Source organism: Typopeltis vanoorti, chromosome 15, assembly GCF_054136105.1.
Source record: "Typopeltis vanoorti isolate ZY-2024b chromosome 15, IOZ_Tvanoo_1.0, whole genome shotgun sequence".
NCBI classification, from domain to species: Eukaryota; Metazoa; Arthropoda; class Arachnida; order Uropygi; family Thelyphonidae; genus Typopeltis; species Typopeltis vanoorti.
Window position 1 is genome coordinate 90,150,428 of NC_143563.1, and position 22,679 is coordinate 90,173,106.

At 37.1% G+C, this 22,679-nt stretch overlaps 1 protein-coding gene across 1 annotated transcript in view; it reads right to left on the bottom strand.

The window, feature by feature from the left end:
• Positions 1-1,100: 1,100 nt before the first annotated feature.
• Invadolysin (leishmanolysin-like peptidase, invadolysin) overlaps positions 1,101-22,679 on the bottom strand; it is a 658,154-nt gene continuing 636,575 nt past the window's right edge. Inside the window, exons 17-18 of the mRNA XM_090405783.1 lie at positions 22,226-22,378; positions 1,101-2,219 (exon numbers count right to left, since the gene is read on the bottom strand). Of these exons, the coding sequence (XP_090261909.1) occupies positions 2,061-2,219; positions 22,226-22,378 (312 nt within the window). The 3' untranslated portion in view covers positions 1,101-2,060. The remainder of the gene's footprint in view (positions 2,220-22,225; positions 22,379-22,679) is intronic.

Here is a 22,679-nt window from a genome sequence, read left to right on the forward strand (position 1 = left end):
TAGAATAAGTGCCCCAATATGTGTTGGAGAATACACATTACATACAACTAGAAATAAAGTATCATATGACATATCATATCATATCATAAAATTGTGACAGATACGCTTGACTAACAGTTAACTGGAATTTTATTATAGTTCTCATATCAGATATAGAATACAAACATGTTTTACTTCAAATATTACTGATGACTTCAAGGTAATATCCTGAAAGTACTGTGGGATTTAGTGATTTTCACATATCATGTAAAATTTTTGATTCCTGTTAAGGTTATTTCTTACATGGGACCCTTCATTGGAATCATGGTCCAAAAGTACATGATGCATGAGAATCACAGATTAGAGTATGGGTATACCAAACTTCAACTGTTTTAACCTCACACAAGTAGTTTGAGACAGCTGATGTAATGTATGCAATATGAACAGTACTCAGTGTACTCATTCTATGTATCATTATTAAAACTTGTGTACTGCATTTATAATTAATTTTTTTTTTTGCACTTGTCTGAATATTTTATATTTTTCTATTTATCTGTTAATATTACTATAAAGAACTACTGGTCACTAATATTAGATAGCAAAACATGTTGGTATTGCATTTCTGATATGTGAATAACAAAAATAGTAAACATTTCTTTGTTAAATAGTAACAAAAAAATTGCTTTTAAGGCATGAAATATATTTTAAGCTTAAATTTGCAATTTATGGAAAACTTAATTTTACTTTAATTTTGATGTTATTCCTTAATACATCTGGGGACTTTATTTATTTAATAAATCTTTACCAAAACAAATAAAATTCAATATGTTATCTGCAAACTATTTACATAATAAATAAAAACTGCACACCCATACATTCTTTCTATGCCTACAAAACATTAATGAATTTACACTACAACAATAAAATTATGTATAATTTAAGCATGAATCTACACCAACATTCTTTCAAGAAATCCAAAATATATACTACCAAAGAAGAGAGTTAAAGAAATTTCTGAAATTATAATGAGAGTAAATAAAGATATCATGGTGGATAACTCTTCTTGCATATCAACTACTTGGTAACTTACAAAAGTGAAATATTGAGTTACTGTTGGAAAATACTTTATGCAATGCTGCAAGGTACTGATATGAATGTGTACCCGAAGAATGAGTAAATGACATGTACCATATTAGGAAGACCACTACTCGTGGAACAAGGTTGTGATAAAGCAAAGTTGGAAATGGGCTTTGTATTTCTGCAGTATGAAAAGATAATATATACATATTATTTAATTATACATAATACTATATCTGACACAAAGATGATAAGATTCTGCAGAATAACCTTTCAAAAACTTGTAATTTGTATTAAATAAAATATGGATAATAAATATAGTAAAATGAGCAAATATTAACATAAGTTGATCAACGTTTAGTACAGTGAAAAATATTATATTTAAGAATTTCAGAGTAACACGTTGGTTTAGTGGTAAAGATAGATTTACATTTTAAAGATATTTACAAAAATTTCAAAAGCATGATTTGCCTCTTCAAAATTAACTTGAAATATCGGTGGCTCTGTTTTTACTGTACAATGAAATGTCTTTTCTTTTTTTTTCCTTGAAATGTTATGGTCTGATTGATCACACAAGGAATTAAATCTTTTTTATACAGTCTTTTCATCTTTAAAAGACAAAAGAGTCATTTAATATAGATTATCCCGTATTCAAGAAGCCTAAACCCCATTACTAATGTCAAATCACAGCAGATGTGGTCCATGGTTATAAAATTACCAGCACATGAAAAAACTGCATTTGAAGAGGTATCTATACAGCAGCAATTTCAACTTAAATAATTCACTGAACAGACCAAAAGATGACCATACTTTCTATCTTTTGGCTTCCTTTCTCTGGTTTCATAACAACTTCAGGCACAGCCCTTTGGAACTTGGGTCCAGCCTCTGAAAAAAGATAGTGTACTTTATCACTGGCAGTTGATCTGAGACCCAACGTATGGGTAAATTAACAATGGGGGAAAAAGCACCCTGCAAATTGGTATTCCTAAAATAGAATGCCATTCTCATCTCCTTTCCAAATAGCATAAAATTATTGTAAATAACAACAAATTCATTGCAGGATAAAAACTTGTTCCACTGCAACTTAAAATATCTTTATGAAAGTTTTTCACTACTGCTGTATAAACTGGCTTGCTTGCTGGTTCATAACACACATCATTTTCCTGGAAAAGAAAGCAGTAATATTAGAGTTATCTCTAAACTGAATTAACCATTTAAGTGCTACATTTCATCATTTTTAAGATAATTCAGCCTGTAGTTAAATTATCTTAAAAATTTCTACACAAAGAGCATGCATTTCTAATTATAGCAGAATCCTTTAAAAATTTACAGATATTGCACATAGTATGAATGAGATTTCATTTGAAATATCAAACTTGTTAGAAAAGCAATCTTGTTTATTTGAGCAAAAACAAATACAAAAATGTAAATGAAAGTCAATTTTTTTCCTCTCTGTTGCTGAATCTAAAAGAATCATAAGCAAAATTATAGATATTATTTCTAGAAAATTTTCCATGTTACTCCTCTAAATAAATATTAATTTTTATGGCAATTTTGCCTATTTTTGTTTAGGAGTAAACAAAATACTTTAAATATTAATAACACCAGCATAAAGTCACAACACTTAAAGCACAAGAGATATTTTTATTAACTGCTATCATGTGGAGGTTTCAAATGATTTCAGAGTGATGATCAACAATTAATTTTAGATTCTAGAGTGGTTCTCACTTTTTTCTGTTCAGTGTATCTTTTACAAAAACCCAACCATCCTATTACAGCTTAAGGGGAAAAAGAAAAAAAAAAGAAGAAACTCTTAACTAGTGATTGAGAGCTTGTGGATTGCAGAGGTTGGTTGATAGGCAGAGAAGAGGAGATATGATAGAAACATTTAAATTACTGAAAGGTTTTTATAGGATTGATGCAGGGGAAATGTTTCAGCTGTGTGATAGTGATGGAAGAACAAGAGGTCATCCCTGGAAATTAAAGAAGAGTGTGGTTAACAAGGGTGTCAGAACAAGGTTTTTTGCTTGGAGGGTGGTGAATGAGTGGAATTCATTGCCTGACTTAGTTGTGAGCTCTTCATCTGTAAATGAATTCAAGAAGAGATATGACAGATATTGTTTTGCTATTTTGGGTCTCCGGCGATGAGTCTACTGACTCCATGGAGATACCTGTAATAATAATAATAATAATAATAATAAATCCATACTATGTCTTTCTTTGAATTTAATGGGTGGACCTGAAATCTGAAAAATACAGTACTTCAAAGCTGTTGTCATTGTGTCTCATTCACAGATTTCTCTACAAGTTTTAGAATGGTCACTTATTTTACTCTAATTAATATCTCATTATTGTAATTTGCAATATCATCAAATTCCTAATATGTACCATCAAGGGATGTACAGAATACAATGATAGGACTATGTGGAAAGTTCGCATTACTACTAATTTCCTATTGACAATTTCATTCCATATCAGTCTGTTAGCTGTCAGGATCCCAATACTGTAAGTCTTATATTTCAGTCTCCTAAGGCTCACTTCAATCCACCTAGATATTGGTCTTCTATCCTGGCATCAAACACCCATTTACTAACCTTTCATCTGCAGTTCAGCTAAAGTGTACTACCTGATATTAAATCTGCTCACAAATTCCTGAATGCTAACAATGTCAAGTTCATGCCTAATATCTTCATTTTTAATGTGACTCTGCCATTGGTAACATTTGTCCCACCCCCAAACTCTCATATTTGTGGTCTGCAGTCTTTGAAAAACAGTCTCATTTCTAATCCAACCCTCAGAGATATAAATTAAGATTGTATTGAACAATGTTTGGTATACAGCTACATTTAAGTGTTTTCACTAATTTCTCTCTGATTTTATGTAAATTTATTCATTTGACCTCCTTACCATATACCAGCTTTGCTAATTCCATTGTCTATTTTAATATATAATTTTCCATCTTCCCTAAAAATTGTGCCTAAATATTTAGTTGAATATTTTACTTGTTCTATCCTTCCCATTTTCAGGATGTAGTTTAGTTTTTTTTAATGTCCTGCCTATTTTCATAGTCTGTCTTTTTATTTGCTAATTTTCATAGTATATTTCTTATAGCAGTTATGGAATCCTCGGATTCGTACTGGAATTATTTAAGAGTATAACATCATCTGCATACAGAGCTGAGATTTCCAATTTTGAATGAATTCGAGTAGAGATAATGTCCACTTTTGTTTTGCAGTTGATTTTACACTGAACTATCTTGCTGTACATCATTTACTCGTAATTCTAACTTCTGACTAACAACTTAAATACAGACTGTGTATCGCTTGATATAGTCTCATTTATGCCATATAACTGTAGAATTTTAAACAGGTTTTCTCTTGATACTTTGTCATATGTCTTTGCCAGATCTGCCAGATCTACAAATCTTAGATTGTTGTTATATTTCCATGATTTCTCAACTATTTGTCTTAAAGTGAAAATCTGATCCTGACAGCCTCTCTTTGAGCTGAATCCAGCTGGTTCTTTCTTCTCCAAGTTCCCTGTCAAAAATTTTTCATAGCGATTCTCAAGTATGTTTGCATAAAACTTACTTGAACACACACACACACACACACACACACACACACACACACACACACACACACACACACACACACACACACACACACACACACACACACAAATTTTCAGTAACTCTCACATTCAGTTTTATTTCCCTTTTTTACAGATACTATGAGAGCTTCACTCCTATCATCTGGAATTTAGCCTTCTGAATCATATTCAGTGCAACCTCTCTAAGATTTTATACCTCCATGTTTGAGCATTTCTAGTTAACACGTTCGCTGCCACGCTACTTTGGCATGGTCTGTTCCCCTACGCCGAGCAGTTTTACTTCTTCAAGGTCAGTACGATAATCTCGTTACCAGAGGTAAACGTCCTACGAGTATACTCGTAGTTGGCTTGTACAGAGCATATACGGTCTATGAGATTACACAGTTTTGATGCTAGCCCCACAAGCCAAGGATTTTCACCTCTTCAAGGTCACTACAATAATCTCGTTCCCGGCGGTAAGCGTCATACGAGTATACTCGTAGCTGGCTTGTGAAGCAGGTTTACCCACTACGAGTATACTCGTAGTTGGCAGCGAACGTGTTAAATATTGTCTACTCCAGCTTCCTTTCCACATATTAGGTTTTGTGGTACCTTTTTCTACTTCAAATACTGATCCATACTGCCAATTGCATTCTTCTTGATTTTCTACCACTCTTCTATTTCATTTCACAATCTTTCAGAGTTATTACACCAGACACCTAGAGTATCTTTATCTTCAATTGAAAGCCAAACGGCTATTTTTCTGGCATCCTTAATAATAATTAAGGGGATACAAATCCCTTGTTGTTCAACTGCCAGTAAACAAAACTCTAAGATTGAGAACTACGAATCTATGAGTTTCAACTCATAGATTCATAGTTCTCGATCTTAGAGTTTTGTTTACTGGCAGTTGAACAACAAGGGATTTGTATCCCCTTAATTATCTTTATCTTCAGTTTTTGTGTCACCTTTATCATCTCTGATTCCTTTTACAGTACTCTTTCCTCCATGTCTAAGCCCTTTTCAACAACCTCCTAAACATTTTGCCGCTTTGCTGACATTCATCTTCTGTATTCTTACCAGAATCCTCCCATGAGTTTTGTTTGCTGCACATGCTTTGCTTTATGATATTTTTCTCTATTCTTTTAGAGATTTGCTGGCTTACTTGCTACGAACTTTTGATACATTTTCTTCTTTTCCATAACTTTAATCTCTTGAATTGTGATTTTTCTATTCTTGCAGACAACTTTTCTAGTTTTCTCTTCATGAGCTGACTTTCATATCTAGTTTATCTTGGCTCAAACACTTCATTGGTTTGAATTTACTTCTCTTCTACTTAACTTCCGACACATTTTAAATCCCATTTTCTTTACCTTAAAATACTGCTGTCACATTTGTGGTGGTGCATCTGTATTCAGAAGAGAGCTATTTACTAACAGATCACCTCACCTCACCTCTCTCACTCATGAAAAATTACATAATGAGCAAACATGATTTTGTGTTTTGGTAATTTTATTCCCATATTTATCAGTCACATATGAACAAATTCATTCATTATACGAGAAATGAAAAAATTATATGAGTGTTGATCAGCAGCTACTCTTTTCTGTAAATATTTCCATAAACCGCTTCTAGTGCACTAGCCACTACTATCATCTGTTTTTCTATAATCATGTATAAACAAGAATAGCTGCTGATCAACACCATATGTTGTTCTTTTTGCTATAGCGCATGTCTGTATTACATGAATTTATTCATACATGATTGATAAATAGGGGGAATAAAATCTCCAAAACACAAAATTGTATTTGCTCGTATGCAATTTTTCATGAACAAAGAATACACAAAACATGCATATTTCAGCTGCTCTCTCTTACTCTGGTATAATTATGTGCATTTTCCTACGAGTGTGTATTGCATTATTTTTCTGAGATTTAATGCAGTATCCCAAACCTAAGTAAACATCCTTATTATATTAGATTCGATTTATGCCAGCTGCGCATCATTGGATATCTGGTTAGGAAGTTGACATCTATGTCAGCTGCATCTATCACTTACCCCCTCCTTCAGGCTGATGAATTCTGAATAAGGCAGTATGACTAATGCAGACTAATGTTCATCAACTTCTGTGTCCTTCCTCTTTGTAATGGGAGGTTACCAAGTTGACAGACTACTGAAGTTTTTATTTTATTTTATTATTTTTTTTTAATTTCCAGTGAATTCCTTTGTTCTGTTACTTGTGATTTTCTTCGTAACACTTTTTTTCGCAATTTTTATGCATTTTTTGCAATTTATTTTGTGTTATTTCTTGTGATTTCCTGTGTTTTATTTGTTTCGTGGGAAAAGAGTGTAGAAATTAGCATTTTTAAGGTAATTCAATATAGTGAATCTTGCTTTATAATCTGCTATCCACCAGAGGACAAGTGAAATGGATGCATTAACATGATGGTGGAGAAAAAAATAAGTTTTGATATAAATTATTAGAGTATTCATTCTACATTTACAAGAAGCTTTTCTATTAGATTGTAATTAACTGTGGATACTTTGCATTTGGAGGTTTTATATTTTTAGCATATCTTTGTACTGTGTTGTGATAATGATGACTGCCATAGGTCTGTTTGCTGATATGTTGTCTAATGGTCTGCCATTCAAGGACTACACCGCATATTACATTACAAGATTTTGTACCATGTGGTGCTTGTGGCTGGTCTGCATCCTGGCAGTTAGAAATGTGGCAGGTAAAAGACTATGGAGTGCACGTCTGCAGAAAATGTAGGAAATGGAAACAGCTTGGAAACTTTGATATCAGTTTAGATTTAAGTGGCTGCAGTAATGGTGTTTTGGAAATGAGAGAGAGGTGCAATGTATAAAGAATAAGTTTTGAAGCATGAAAGAGGATATTAAGGCAGTAGAAGGACTGACTGATGTGAGACAAACAAGGGGGGGGGGGGGAGTTATGGGAATGATAGGAGAGAGAGTAGGAGTACCAGGGGATGAGAGGGGTTGAGAGGAAGGCAAGATAATGCAGGAGCTGGGGATGGAGAGATGGCAAGAAATGAAAGGAGCAGTGAGAGGTGTGATGTAATGGAGATCCAATGATTTGTGGAGTGCAGGATAGAATGCTAGAGGAGCACTTGCCTGGAGGAATGATAGAGTATGGAAGTGGCAGTTAAGCAAGGGGAAAGAGCAGATGATATGATTGTGATGGTGGGTACAAATGACCCTGGAATGTAGTGAGAGATTTGAGGTTTATGCTTGAGGTTGGTACAACAGAAGTGTGTTACCTAGAAGAAGCAAGCATAATACCTAGATATGATAATGCAGATATGAGAACTTCATCTGGCATATTTGAAACTCATCCACATTATACTCCATACCGGTGTCATCCTTTTCTTCAGTAATTAATCTTTCGAACCTAATGGAGGTAACAAGGTTTTTTCTCCCAGAAACTCGGGTTTTTCATCCCGCATACAGACAAATCGGCCCTTAAGAACACACACAATTTACAGACATAGAATACCAGTTGTGGTGATGGTGGTGGAGGTGGGCAGTAGATGGCGTTGATGGAGATGATTCGTAGTAAAGGTTCAGTGTAGTGGTTGAGACAGTTGTAGGTGTCCTCTGGCGATGAGTCTTCGGACTCCTTGGAGATGTCAGGAATAATAATAATAATAATAATAATGAATGGCATGATAACAAGAATATGTGGAATTATGTGGATGCTTAGAGCACATTTGAATGAGCAAGGGCACAGGCAACTGGAGAGAATGTTGTTCTTGGGGCAGGTGAGAATATTAGTGCAGGGTAACTAGAGTTGTCAAGGTGGTTGGCCTCCTGTGGAAATAGATACTGGGGAGAATATGGTATTATGCAGAGTCTAATGAGTTTGGAGGGAATAATAATAGGTATAGAAATAATGACAATTCATTGACATTTCTTTATACAAACGTTAGGTGCATCAGGAATAAAGGAGATGAATTAGTGGCATTTATAGCCTCAGCTAGTCCAAAGATTATTGGGATTAGTGAACATATTGGACAAATGATCTGCTGAACAGAAGTAGAAGGGTATAGTGTATTTTGGTAGGATAGGAAAAGCAAACATGATGGAGTATTGCTTATAAGTGACAAGTTGTGTTCTCTCAGAGTGGAGGAGTTGGAGGAAAATGGCACTAATGTTTTTGGGAGTATATGGTGTGAGGTGAGGGTGGGCAGGGCAGGGCAGGACATTTAGTGGGATGTTGCTATAGGTCAGGGAATACAGAGTTTGAGGAGCAGGAAATGTTTTGAAAGTTGAGTTTAGCAAGTACAAAACAAGTGATCATTATGGGAGATTTTAACTACAGCAGTATAAATTGGGAGTCCGTGCGGTTAGCCTAGTGGCTTTGTGCTTCGCAACCATATGACTAGGGAAGGAGTGTCCTAGGTTCGATTCCCGTCAACGATGTGAGGAGCTGAAGGATCTTCCTCAGCCATAGCCAAGTTAGCCAGTCTTGGGCGTGGACAGCAGGTTTTTTTCTGCCAGTTTATCTGGTGTTTTTCATCCCGCAAGCAGGCAAACCGGCCCTGTGAACAGACAGGGATACAGCCAGGAATATTTCGAGACACAGGGGTGACCATTCTATCCTCGTATTTCGGTTACGAAATCCAAGCATACTTGGAAGTTTGTGGTCCTTAAAGGCCTGTTAAAGCCATTGAGATAGACAGTATAAATTGGAAAGAGGAAACAACATGTAGTAGTAGTAAGGAAATGGAATTTCTGGAATTCTTGAGAGACAAATGCCTCAGACAACATGTAGTAGAGGTAACAAGAGGCTCAAAAGTTGGATTTATTTCGGGCATCAGGAGATTGAAATGTAACTTGGGGATGAGTAGACATGTGGAAGTGTCAAGAAGAAAGGAATTTATGTGGAATTATAAGACAGGTGATTATAATAATATTAATAATCATCGTGGGACAGTTCCATGGGTAGAAGAATTGGAAGGGAGAGATATCAACATTATATGTGAAATAGCAAAGAAATATTTTTCATTTTTATGTAACCATTAGAAGAAGAAATGGTTGTGGAAAAATTACATTGTTAGATGAAAATGGGAGTAAAGTGACTGATGCAGAAAACATACTGGAGTTGTTTAATGATCACTTTATTAGGGTATTTTATCCTGGAAAAGAAGGGTTTCATTACTTGAGGAATGGGAGGGTTTTAAGGTTTTTAAGTGCAAGAGGAGAGTGTGTTACAAATACTAAGTTCTTTAGATGTCAATAAGGTAATGGGACTGGATAGAATTTCACCACGTGTTTCAAGAGAATGTACTAAGGAAGTGACAGCTCCATTGACTTGGCTTTTCAATGAGTCTAGCTATGGAAAAGGTACCCAAGGAATGGATAGAGGCAATATTGTCCCATTGCATAAGGGCAGTGGTAGAATGAAAGTGTTAAGCTATAGGCCAGTTTGTATTTCTTCTGTGGTTGTTAAAATTTTGGAAAAAATTAGTGAGAGATGGTGTACAGCATTGGGCAGATGAGGATAATGTTATCTCTGAGGGTTAGCATGGATTTGTTAAGGGGAGCTTTTGTTTTAGTAATCTAATTACCTTTTATAATAAAGTCACAAGAGTGGTTGATGATGGTAAGGTATATGCTGCTATTGTTTTGGATTTTGCAAAGGCATTTGACAGGGTGCCACATGATAAGATGATAAGTTATAGCACATGGGTTTAGATATTAGGTTAGTGAATTAGATTGTGGATTGGCTGTCTGATAGAGACCAGAGAGTTGCATACAAGCAGTATTAAAGAAGTAGAAGATTATAAGTACAGGGTGTCCGAAAAAGAACTATGGGTTTTTTTTTTCAATGCAATTTATTTTATGACATTTTGAAGCAGAAATGTATGTAACATATATTATCCAAGCACAATGTCACAAGTTTGATTACCTGTTAGTGCAACTCAATGTGTCATCATTTACAGCCCTACAGACATCAAAATGGAATTCCACCTCAGACCACACTCAGGTAAGCATATCCATAGGAATTACTTCTATGGTTGCTGTTATTCTATGGCACAGGTAGGCAAGGGAGTGGATTTTTTCTTGATACACAATGTCTTTTATGTAAAATGCTCTGGTGGTAGTTGTCATGTTCAGCAATGAGGTTTAACATGGTTGTCACAAACTGAACTCTTTGTTGCCTATCAGTAAGCTGGGTGTGATGAATGAGCTGCAGTTTATAAGCATGAACTTTCAATCTTTTGTGAACAACAGAACAACCACGCACTGTGCTTTAGGAATGTTTAATTGACAACTCACACTACGAACCAAACATTTCAGGCTACACTAGAAAGACAGTCAAATTTATTCCATGTTTTCTGCACTTATTGTAGGCCTACCTGTTGAATGTCCTTTTAAAACACTTCATGTTTCCAAGAACTGTTGATTCCACTTATGGATACTTTTGTCACTCAGAGCATTCCTGCCATACTCCTACCTGAAATTCCTTTCGAGACAGTTGTCACCACTGACTTCATTTCTGCAAACTATAACACGCACTGTGATTTCTCTTGTGGCAACATCATTACTGCAGCACAGCATGTCTGTACAGCTAGCTGGTGGACAACATTTGAACTACAAATTGAATATTGTCACTTCCTGAATATGCACAAAACACCATCATATGATGGTCCAAATAGAAAATACTTGTATTAGAAACCCCTGAGTTCTTTTTTTTTGGACACCCTGTAGATTCCCTCAGAGCTCAGTATTGGGACCAGTATGGTTTACCTTTATATCACTGACATTGTCAATGTATTTAGGAAGATATTTACTTGTTTGCAGATGATGTGAAGCTGGGAAGGGTTATTTGTAATAGTGCCAATGTGGTAGCCCCCCTTCAAGAAGATTTGAATAAGCTGGACAGATGGACAAATGAATGGGGGGAGGTAAGGTTAATGCAACTAAAGGTAAGGTCTTGAAGTTTGAGATCCATTGATGGGAAGTTGCATAACTCTGTTGGAGGAATTGTACTAGAGGAAGTGGAGGAGGCAAGGGACCTTGGGAAGATGATTGATAGAAACATGAAGTTTAGGAGACATATCACAGAGGTTGTGAACGTAACCCAGAGGATTTTCTGCGATACTGAGGACACTGACCATTGTATAATGCCCTAATCAGACCACACATAGATCATTGTACTCAGATTTGGTCACCCAGGATTTGATGCCGATAAATTAAACTTGGAGAGGGTACAAAGGCAGATAACAAAAATAATGATATCAAAACTGTACAAAGTTAGCTATAGGATAGATTGAGTATATATGGCCTGCAGAGTTTGGTTGATAGGAAAGACAATGAGTGGTAGTTACAGGGTTGACACTGGTGAGTTCTTTTGTATGGAAGGACAAGAGACCATCCCTGGAAATAACAAATGGAAGTGGTGAATAAGAAGGTTAGGAGTGGGTTTTTTAGCATGGAGGGTGGTAGTACCTTAGAATGCATTGCCTGATAGAGTGGTGAGAGCACAAACAGTGATTGAGTGTAAGGAATGGTATGACAGGCTTTGTGCTAAGTAGGGCCTCCATGTTGTTATTATTATTACTACGAGCAACTCCAAGGAGTTCATAGACTCATCGAGGGAGGCCATAACATCATCAAAAACAACTATTCAACATTCACACAGTATCTATCATACTTCGCCTTGAACTCATTTACAGTAATGGCACCCACAACAGACTCTGGCAGCTTATTCCATTCATTCACCACTCTCTAAGTAAAAAACCTAGCTCTAACACCCTTGCTAACCACACTCTTGCCCAGCTTCCATGTATGGTCCCTAGTCCTCCCACCACCAGTCCTATTCTCAAAAATATCTTCTGAATTAATCTTATAGAAACCCTTCAGTAATTTGAATGTCTCAATCATATCACCCCTTTTCTGCCTATCAACCAATTTTTGCAACCCACAAATGTTCAACCTGTTCTCATAAGGTTCATTCCACAGACCTGCTATCATCTTGGTCACTCGTCTTTGGATCCTCTCCAACTCCTCCCCATCCATAAGAAACCCTGTGCCCATATCTGGGCACAGTAGTCTAGATGGGGTCTTATCAAGGCTCAATACAGAGGAACAATAACCTGTTTGTTAAAGTATTTTTCAGCAACCAAGTGATTTGATGAGCTGATTTAGCCACTTTTGCGATGTGCCCCATAAACTTCAACTCCCTATCCACCAACACTCCCAAATCCCTGGCCTCGTCAATCTCCTGGAGTACAGTTCCACCAATGTGATATACTGCTGCTAATCTTTTCACCCCAAAATGCATACCCTTACACTTTGCCACATTAAATTGACATACATTCTCCTTAGCCCAGTCCTCCAAACTATCCAAATCATCCTGCAAAATGTTGACATCCTGTGCAATCACTATTGATCTACCCAATTTTGCATCATCAGCAAACAAATGAACAGTTCCTCTCAGATCTTTTCCTATATCATTAATGAACAAATTGAACAGTAGTGGTCCAAGAACAGAACCCTGCGGCACACCACTAGTCACAGGCCATCTTTTGGACTCTACTCCTGAATAACCCACTCTCTGATATCTCTCCATCAACCACCCTCCTATTCATTTCACCAACCCTCTATCCATCTCCATATGCTGCAGTTTACGGATTAGAATTCCATGTGGTATCCTGTCAAAGGCCTTAGCAAGGTCCAGTAGAATCACTGTAAACCCATTACCCTTATCCAGTTCATCTGTCACCGTGTTATAAAACGTGAGCAAGTTACTGAGGCATGATCTACTATTCACAAAACCATGTTGTCCCCCATACAGTATCCCATTTTCATCTCTCCCATCCTGTATTTTTCTCTTGACTAATTTCTCCAAGACCTTGACAACGATTCCTGATATGCTAATCGGTCAGTAATTTACAACAGCAGTCTTGGAACCTCCTTTATGCAGTGGAATTATTTTCCCCTCTTTTCACCCCCTCAGGACTAACCCAGACCCGAGACTCAAATAAAATGGTTAAGAGCACTGACAATTCTTTAGCAGCTTCACTTACGACACGAGCTGGTATACCATCCAATCCCACAGATGTATTGACATTGAGGTTTTGTAATAGACTACTTACCCCCACTTCATTCACCACAATTCCCGTATAAACTGTTGGTTCTTTCATTCCTGCAATGTCACCACCTGGATGATATATTCTTGCAAAGTGCTCACTCAGTAATTCCACTATATTCGGTTACCTTCCTACCATCAGAATTCTTTAAAATCATTCTGCCGTATACATTTTTTCTTTTACTTGCAACATATCGAAAAAACTCTTTGGGATTCTCTTTAGCCTGCATGGCTAATGTTCTTTCATAATCCGCTTTTGCTTTTCTTACCACACTTGTTACCCTTCTGGCCTGCACTTTATACTGATCATGTGCCTGCCGATCACCTTTCTCCTTAAATTCTCTCCACAGTTGTTTCTTTTTTTGCAGCTCAAGCTTAATGGTGTTATTCATCCATTTAACCCCTACTTGATTTATTATTCGGACTCTAGGTATACAGTCAGCCATTGTCTCCAGCAAACACTTCTTAACGGCCTCCCATCCACTATTAACATCCAGCCCTTCAAGTTTTATATGGCATGGCACTGAACCAATCAAACTCCTAAGCTTGTTATACTTACCAGCCCGATAATTCCACATGTACCCTGTCTTAATTGTAAATTCCAAACCTTTAGCCACCTCCCAAGTCAAGACCCTATAATCACTCTCACCAATTGGTGGCAATGTGGTATATTCGTTACAGCCAAATTCTCAAATGCAATTACTAGGTCAAGCACTCTCCGACTCCTAGTATTTTCCATTACATGCTGTCGCAGATAGTTATCCCTTAATAACCACATTAAATCCAATTCCTTCCTCTCATGTGTCCTCTCCTCCTTCCAATCAGTGTAGTTTAATTATGAAATCACCCATAATAATTACCCTCCTTCCACTCATTTCTTCTATTTGCTTATGCATACTATCTCCACATCTGTTCCATTATCTGGTCTATAGCAGCACCCAATTGTATATTTCGTTCTGCTAGCCTCAATCTCACACCAAATAGCCTCAAATGTGCTCTTTTCTCTATCCTGCAGTTCAACTTCTATTCTCCTTGCCACAGCTCATTAGCTATCATCGGTAACACTCCTTCACCCATTTTATTTTCCCTGTTACTCCTGAACACACCATACCCCATCACATTCAATTCCACTAGCTATATCATCTTCTGTCAGCCATGTTTCACTAATGCCAATAACCTGGAAGTGCCAACCAAGGCCAAAAATTCTTCCTTCTTGTTCCTAATATGTGTGGCATTAGTATACATGAATTGCAGAAGTCCATTTGTCCCATCCCTATTTTGATGCCTTATACTAACTATCCCATTCTGATTTGTTGTCCTTCGTACTCATTCGGGCATATTACACACATTCATACACTCAACTGTCTCCCTAAAGTCTGCATATCTACTTCCCCCGCCTTAATAACTCTAGTTTCCCTGATTCTGCACATCCACTTCGACTACATTCAACAACACCTTTTCAAGTCTCCGTACACCAAATCCATCCATATGCAAATCATCCATCTTATATAAATCCTTTCGCCCATCGAACTCACTCCACACGTCCACAAATTCCACACCACTCCGCCTGCATAATCCGCCCATAAAGTCATTAGCAATTATGGCCCTCTTTCTATGCTCTTCACTGTCATACCGTGGCAACAGACTCACCATCCTAACTCTCCCACTCTTCTCTTTTGCTACCTCAAGTAATTCCTTCAAATCCTCTCTCATAGCCATTTTGTCTCTTTTCAAATCATTCGATCCTGCTACTACTATCAATTCTTCCACCCTCTGCTTCTCTGCTCTAATAGACTCGCTTACATCCTTAATGTTCGCACCAGGTTGGTACGATTTTGTCAAACCCTCATCTATCACACCTCTTACTAAAGAATCTCCGTACAACACTCGCTCTTTCATTTTGTTTACACTCACGATCATACTCTTATTTTTCTTATCATTCTTTTGCCATTTATTAGTTGGTACACTCAGTAAACATTTTTGCCAACGCTCCAACTGCATTCGCCCTATGTATCGCTCTGCCCAACCGTGCAATCTCACTCATTGCATCTCTCTCTCGTCATTTTTATTATCCGTTAATCCATTCATTCGTTCTGTATTTTTACCTTCATTCTCACTTTCAACGCCGCTCTCACAGCTATCTGGTACTACCTCGCAAATATCACTATTCATACCACTCATATCACTATTTTCTACATTCTGACTTTCAACAACGATATCACTCTCACGACCTGAAACACACTTTAAATCCTCACATTCCTTACACTTTCTACACACATTCACTCCACTATCATTGTCTAACCAGACTCCAACTCTCTTCAAGCTCTCTTCAAAGCATACATCTCACAAACGGTACACTGAATAAACTCCTTTATATTAAAATTTTTGAACAAAGATGGTGATCTGGACACCATTGTATTCCTTCTTATCAGGCCATGTGCATGCTATTAATCGTATCTATCAAATTACTAATTGAAATAACTCAGAAAACACACAAAACTCGCACAAACATGCTAAGATTCGAAAAGTAAACAATACTATATAAGATTCAAGCAAATTTACCAATTATTACTTAAAATAATACTTATCTTTTCAGGATCTCCCTACAAACACTACACACCATGTAGCCCTCTAGTGAGTCCAAATAATAATTATAATAACAATAATGAACTATGTCTGGAATCCCTACAGTGTAATTATGTTTTTAGCATCTTTAGTAATTGCCCCAGTGCATAAATGTTCCTACGCCACTGACTGGTCCTTACGCATTTGCTATAGCAATCATCTGATGTATAAGAATATTACACTGGTGGGTTGCACTGCAGTGAACTAATAAAGCTAGGGATGAGGGAGAGTGATAATAACAAGTACCTGAAGTTCAGGAGACAGAAAGCAGAATGGTGGTCTCATACTGGGAAATAAAATTCATCTATCACCTCAAGATTTACAAAGAATCCGTGCTCCTAGTTGGATTTGATTATGCAGCCTGCTATTGGACGGAGGACAGATATGACAGAGAGAAGAGTGGAGGCTATGGAAGGCAGTGACACAAATGGTTTTGAAAGCATATGGTGTGAGGTAGAAGTGGCCAAGACAGGATATTTAGTGGGGTGTTGCTATAAACCAGGGAACACAGAGGGTGGGGACCAGGAGATGTTTACACAGTTGAGCTTGGCAAGTGCAAGAAGAATGATTGTTATGGGAGATTTTAACTACAGCAGTATAAGCTGGGAAGAGGAAAATGCAAGTAGTCAGAAGGGGATAGAATTTAAGGAATTCTTGAGGGACAAATGTTTTCAGCAGCATGTAATAGAGGGAACAAGAGGTTCAAGAGTTTTGGATTTGGTCATAGCATCAGAAGAGCTGATAATAAGTGAGATGACATCTCTCCCACCAGTTGGAGAGAGTGACCACGTGGTTTTGACTTGGAACAGTCAAATTGTTATATGAACAGACATGCAGGTGTATCAAAGAAAAGGGAACGTGTGTGTGTGGAATTATAAGGCAGGTGATTATAATAGTCTTAGGTATCAACTAGGGGCAGTTCCATGGAGGGCAGAATTGGAAGGCCAGGATATCATTAGTGCTCTGGAAATTGTGAAAGGTTATTTGTTAGCAGCAATAGTGAGCTGTATTCCACAGGTGAAGAAGTGGATGCAATTTGGTGTAAAGTGAATGACAAAAAATATCAAACAGGAACTGCAGTTGAAAAATAGATTATGGAAGAGATATAACGACAGGGGTGGAGGACAGATACACGAAGAATATAAAATGCAGGCCAGGAGAGTGACCAGAATGGTGAGGAAGGCAAAACTGGAATATGAGATGAGATTGGCACTAAGATCCAAAGAAAATAATAGGGAATTCTTTAGCTATGTGGCCAGTAGGCGGAGAAACGATTGTAGAAGAATGATATTGCGAGATAAAAAAGGGAATAGAGTGACTGATGCAGAGGACATAGTGGAGTTGTTCAATGACTACTTTATTGTAGTATTTCATCCTGGAGGAGGTTTTAATACTAGAGTAATAGGGCAGGTTCAGGGTTTAGAGGTGCAAGAGGAGAGTGCGTTCCAAATACTGAGTACTCTGGATACCAGTTATGCTGTTGGACTGGATGGTATTTCACCACAGGTTTTGAGAGAATGTGCTAAAGAACTGACAGCTCCGTTGATCTGGCTTTTCAATAAAAGTCTGGCTGCGGGAAACGTACCCAGGGAATGGAAGGAAGGTAAGATAGTGCCATTGCATAAGGGCAGTAGCAGACTGGAAGTGTCTAATTATAGGCCTGTTTGTGTGTCATCAGTAGTTGTTAAGGTCTTGGAGAAATTAGTAAGGGACTATATACAGCATTGGGCAGATGAGGGTAATGTTATCTGTGAGAATCAACGTGGATTTGTTAAGGGGCACTCTTACTTTAATAATATGATTGCCTTTTATAATAAAGTGACAAGAGCAGTTGATGAGGGAAATGCATATACTGCCATTTTTTTGGATTTTGCTAAAGCGTTTGACAGGATGCCACATGATAAGCTGATATTTAAGTTGCAGCACATTGGTTTAAATGTCGGATTAGTCAAATGGATTCAGGATTGGCTGACTGATAGCTATCAGAGAGGTGTGTATGGTGGAGCAGTTTCAAGGAGGCAGAGGGTTACAAGAGGGGTCCCACAGGGCTCAGTACTGGGACCTGTATTGTTCAACCTTTATATCAATGATATTGTCAATGGATTGCAAGGGAACATTCAGTTGGTTGTGGATGATGTGAAGCTGGGAAGGGTTATCAGTAATAATGCAGATGTGGCAGCCCTGCAAGAGGATTTGAATAAACTAGACAGATGAACGGGGGTATCGGTTCAATGCAGCAAAATGTAGAGTCTTGAGGTTTGGGATCCATAGATGGGAGGAGGTAGGGGAGACAAGAGATCTGGGGGTGATGATTGATAGAAAACTGAAATTCAGTTTTCAATCACCACCTTTGCTGAAATTCAGCAAAGGTGGTGAGGGTAACTCAGAGGAGTGCTGCAATACTGAGAAGGACACTTACCTGCAGAGATAAAAGAGTTATCATTCCGTTGTATGAGACCCTGATCAGACCACACTTAGACTATTGTTCTCAGATTTGGTCCCCAGGATTTGAAGGGGATAAATTGACTGTGGAAAGGGTACAGAGGCAGATAACAAAGACAGTTTCAGGACTGTACAATATGAGTTATGAGGATCAACTGAGGAATGTGGACTGCAGAGTTTGGTGGATAGAAGGAGAGGTGATATGATCGAGACTTTTAAACTGTTGAGAGGCAGTTTCAGGGAAGACATTGGAGAGTTCTTGCACTTGGTGGAATGGCGGGAAGGAGCGATGAAAAGGGGGCCATCCCTGGAAGTTATGAAAGGAGGGTGAGGAGTGGTTTCTTTGCATGGAGGGTGGTTGAACCTTGGAATGCATTGCCTGAGAGAGTGGTTGGAGCGGGAACGGTCAATGGGTTCAAGGAGTGGTATGATAAACTTTGTGTTTCCTAAAAACGACCTCCCACGATGAGTCTTTTGACTCCCTGGAGGCCTGGATAATAATAATAATAATATGGTAACCATCTAGCCAACCAGACCAGGTTCTGTCAGCCAGATGAAAAACAAGCTGAAAAGTCATAAGTTGTCAGCTTTCTCATCATTTGAAAGAAACATTCACATCCAGTAAATGATGGCTTTTATTATAAAAGCCTAAGTCTGACCGTCTTCTTTGTGAAACTATACAGAGCTGATATTTAGCTACGATAAAGCAAAACAACTGAATAAACTTAAGTCAGGTCTACATCAGAAATCATATATAATATAATAATAGTTTAATTTTTTAAGCCATCTCATTCACTGTTTTCTGTAGCAAAAACAATCACATAAAGTATATGGTTATATGCATTTTGGGTTGGATTAAAGAGATTACAAGCAGCCAATACAACCAAATATTACACACATTTTTACATGTAAAATTGTCATTCTGATTAAACATCTTATGGCAGTGTTCATTTCAGGTAAATTATGGAGACTACAACTGTGTTAGAAATAATTATTTTAATTTCCTGACGTTTTGGTCATCATCTAGACAAGTAGTTCCCAACCTTTTTCCACTTGCGTATCCCTTTTAAACCCATTTCTATAAATTGCACCTCGTGTTTTTAAAATATCTGTTTTTAAATACTGACACTTTTGTTCAGTGCCTATCTTAATGCAAAATAGTTTACTTGTTTTTCCACCATTACTGATTATTTTTCGTGTATCCCTGTACAGTCCGGCATGTATACTAAGAAAACTAGATCATCAGTTCCCAACCGGTGGTACGCATACCCCCCAGGGGTATGCGTACCACCGGTTGGGAACTGATAATCTAGAGTATACACATATATATACAGAGACAAGCTATATTACATTTAAGAAATCAAAATAATTATTTGTAATATGGTTGTAGTCTCCATAATTTGTCTGAAATGAATGCCGATCATTGTGTAACATTAACAGAAAGGATCTTATGGCAGTGGTTTTTAAATGTTTTAGAGATGCCCTCCTTCCTTTTGTAAAAATAATTCTTGCTTCTCCACACTTTCATAAAACAATACTGACTTATAGTTTTCTTAGTATATATATATTTTATTCCAGTAAATCTAAGATGTTCTTACAGTTTTCTGATGGTATGCAAATATACTTCTAACCAATCTGAAAATAAAATTAGCACAGAGATGTTTATCAGAAAAATTAAAACTTTTAAATTTCTAAGTATATTGATGACAGGTGTTGCAAGTCTTTTTATATTATATTGAAATAAGGAGATGGAATATTGAGTAGATGTGGGAGTGATGTTCAAAAATAAAGAGTTATACTGACCCTTGCTTTGCATCCCCCTAGAAAGGGTCTCACACTTCCTGGGGGGGGAGGTACACCACACTTTGAAAACCAGTGCCTTATGCTATCTTTTCAATAAAATAACTTCTTCACAAAGACATTCGTATTTTCATTTGCAGTAGTATGGCATATTTGCTTAATTCCAACCCAGCCCATGTGAGCACAGTTTGTCTTCCTTTTTATGTGCAATACCTTTCAGATATTCCTTCCCAAATCTCAGATATCCATCCTGTTCAGCTTAAGTATGGAATATGAAAATGGCATGTTATTTCGTATACTTTTAACTTTATGCATTTGATTTAACTATTGCTTTGCATATTTTAACTACCTAATCTAGCCATAAATAGTGTTGCAACTTGAACACTGCATAAACCTTTAATCTATCAGTAAACCATTTACAGCTTTCAGCACATAACAACCACATGTATAATGTGCATATAGTAGCAGCACTCAATGTTTGAAATATCTTCCTTTTGCCTTCACTCACGCCTGAAATCTGTGAGGCCACATATTGATGGCAGCACACACAACATCCAATGGAAACACTGCTCACACCAAATCCACCTTTATGCTGCCAATGCCATGGTGTTTCTTGCTACTCTCTCAAGCTACGACCACAATTTGAAGTCCAACAGATTCACATTGGAACTTCCAGATGGCCAATCAGATGATAATATGTTACTGGGCACATTCATCTCTAACCACTGTTGTGTGGTCCTCACCTTGTGTGTAGGTGCTGAGTCCTGTTGGAAAGTCCATTGCCTACCTTGAAACAATGTGTTGTTCGGGGGCTGTACTGCAGGTTCCAACATAGTGTCTTGATACACTCAGGTGGAGGTTTTAACCCTTTCTCGCAGAAATGCAATTTGGATGCTCCCTACCAAACTATCACTGATGTAGGTTATGACTTCTCTGAATCCTGGGTGCTATGGCACGCGCTCTGTGACCAGAATTCACGCAATTCTGTGAGCAGTGCAGGACTGTGCAAAAGTAATATCTTTCAGTTCTTATGTAATTCTCTGAGAAGGAAAATACTTGGACTATAGAAACCTGGGGGGGGGGGGACACAATGTCATAATATAACTGTGCTTGATTTAATGGCATGGAGAGAAATCAACATGGTATCAGGTACACAGAATGCTCACTATAAAAATAGATAAAAGGTTTCTTGATAAAACAATCTGGTTCAAAGGTAGGAAAGAGAACAAATGATAGTAACATAAGTTTTTTGACATTTATCCTCTATAGGATAAACACCAGAAAACTTTTTGCAATATATGGCAAAAGAGAGGAGCATCATTCCTAAAAATTGAGTAAAAGAGTGACCAGTAAGGATGTGAGAAATAGATATTTTTGATGAAGAATAAGTGAAGTGAATTGTCAGGAGGGAGTGAATGCATTTTAATGAATGAATGTAAGAAGCTATGATAGACGTGTGTGTGTGTGTGTGTCTTCCATGATAAATTCCAGAACTTCAGAGAGATGTCCAAATATAATAATAATAGTTTTATACAAGTTAGGCCAACAAAATCTAATTCAATGCAAATTAACTAAAAATTGAATACTTACTCCACATATCTCGTGACATGGAGGACAAACTATAGTACCAATATGCAGCCATCCGTAGAAATATAGCTGAATTTTCAGTTGCTGAGTTGTATGGAAGCACGTATATGTATGGTTGGCTACTTCAATATGAAGTCGCCCTCCAGCGCAATGATACTGAAAAATTTGAAACTTTTAAACATTTATTTTCATGTGGTATTTAAAGTTAAATCTGCATTTCCAAAAAAGCATTATCAGCACTTGATTTTTAAAACAATACATTTTTTATAAATACATTTTAAACAGACAGCATTAAATGCTAAATTTTTCGTGTACTGTTTTAATGGCAAACTGTATCACTATGCCTTCAAGAAAACAGAGAAACAGTAATGAAGTCAATCAACCTAGCAGCAAAAGAAGATTTTTTTTAAAAAAAAACATCTTTTTTCATAATATGTGATTGAGATTTATAATAATT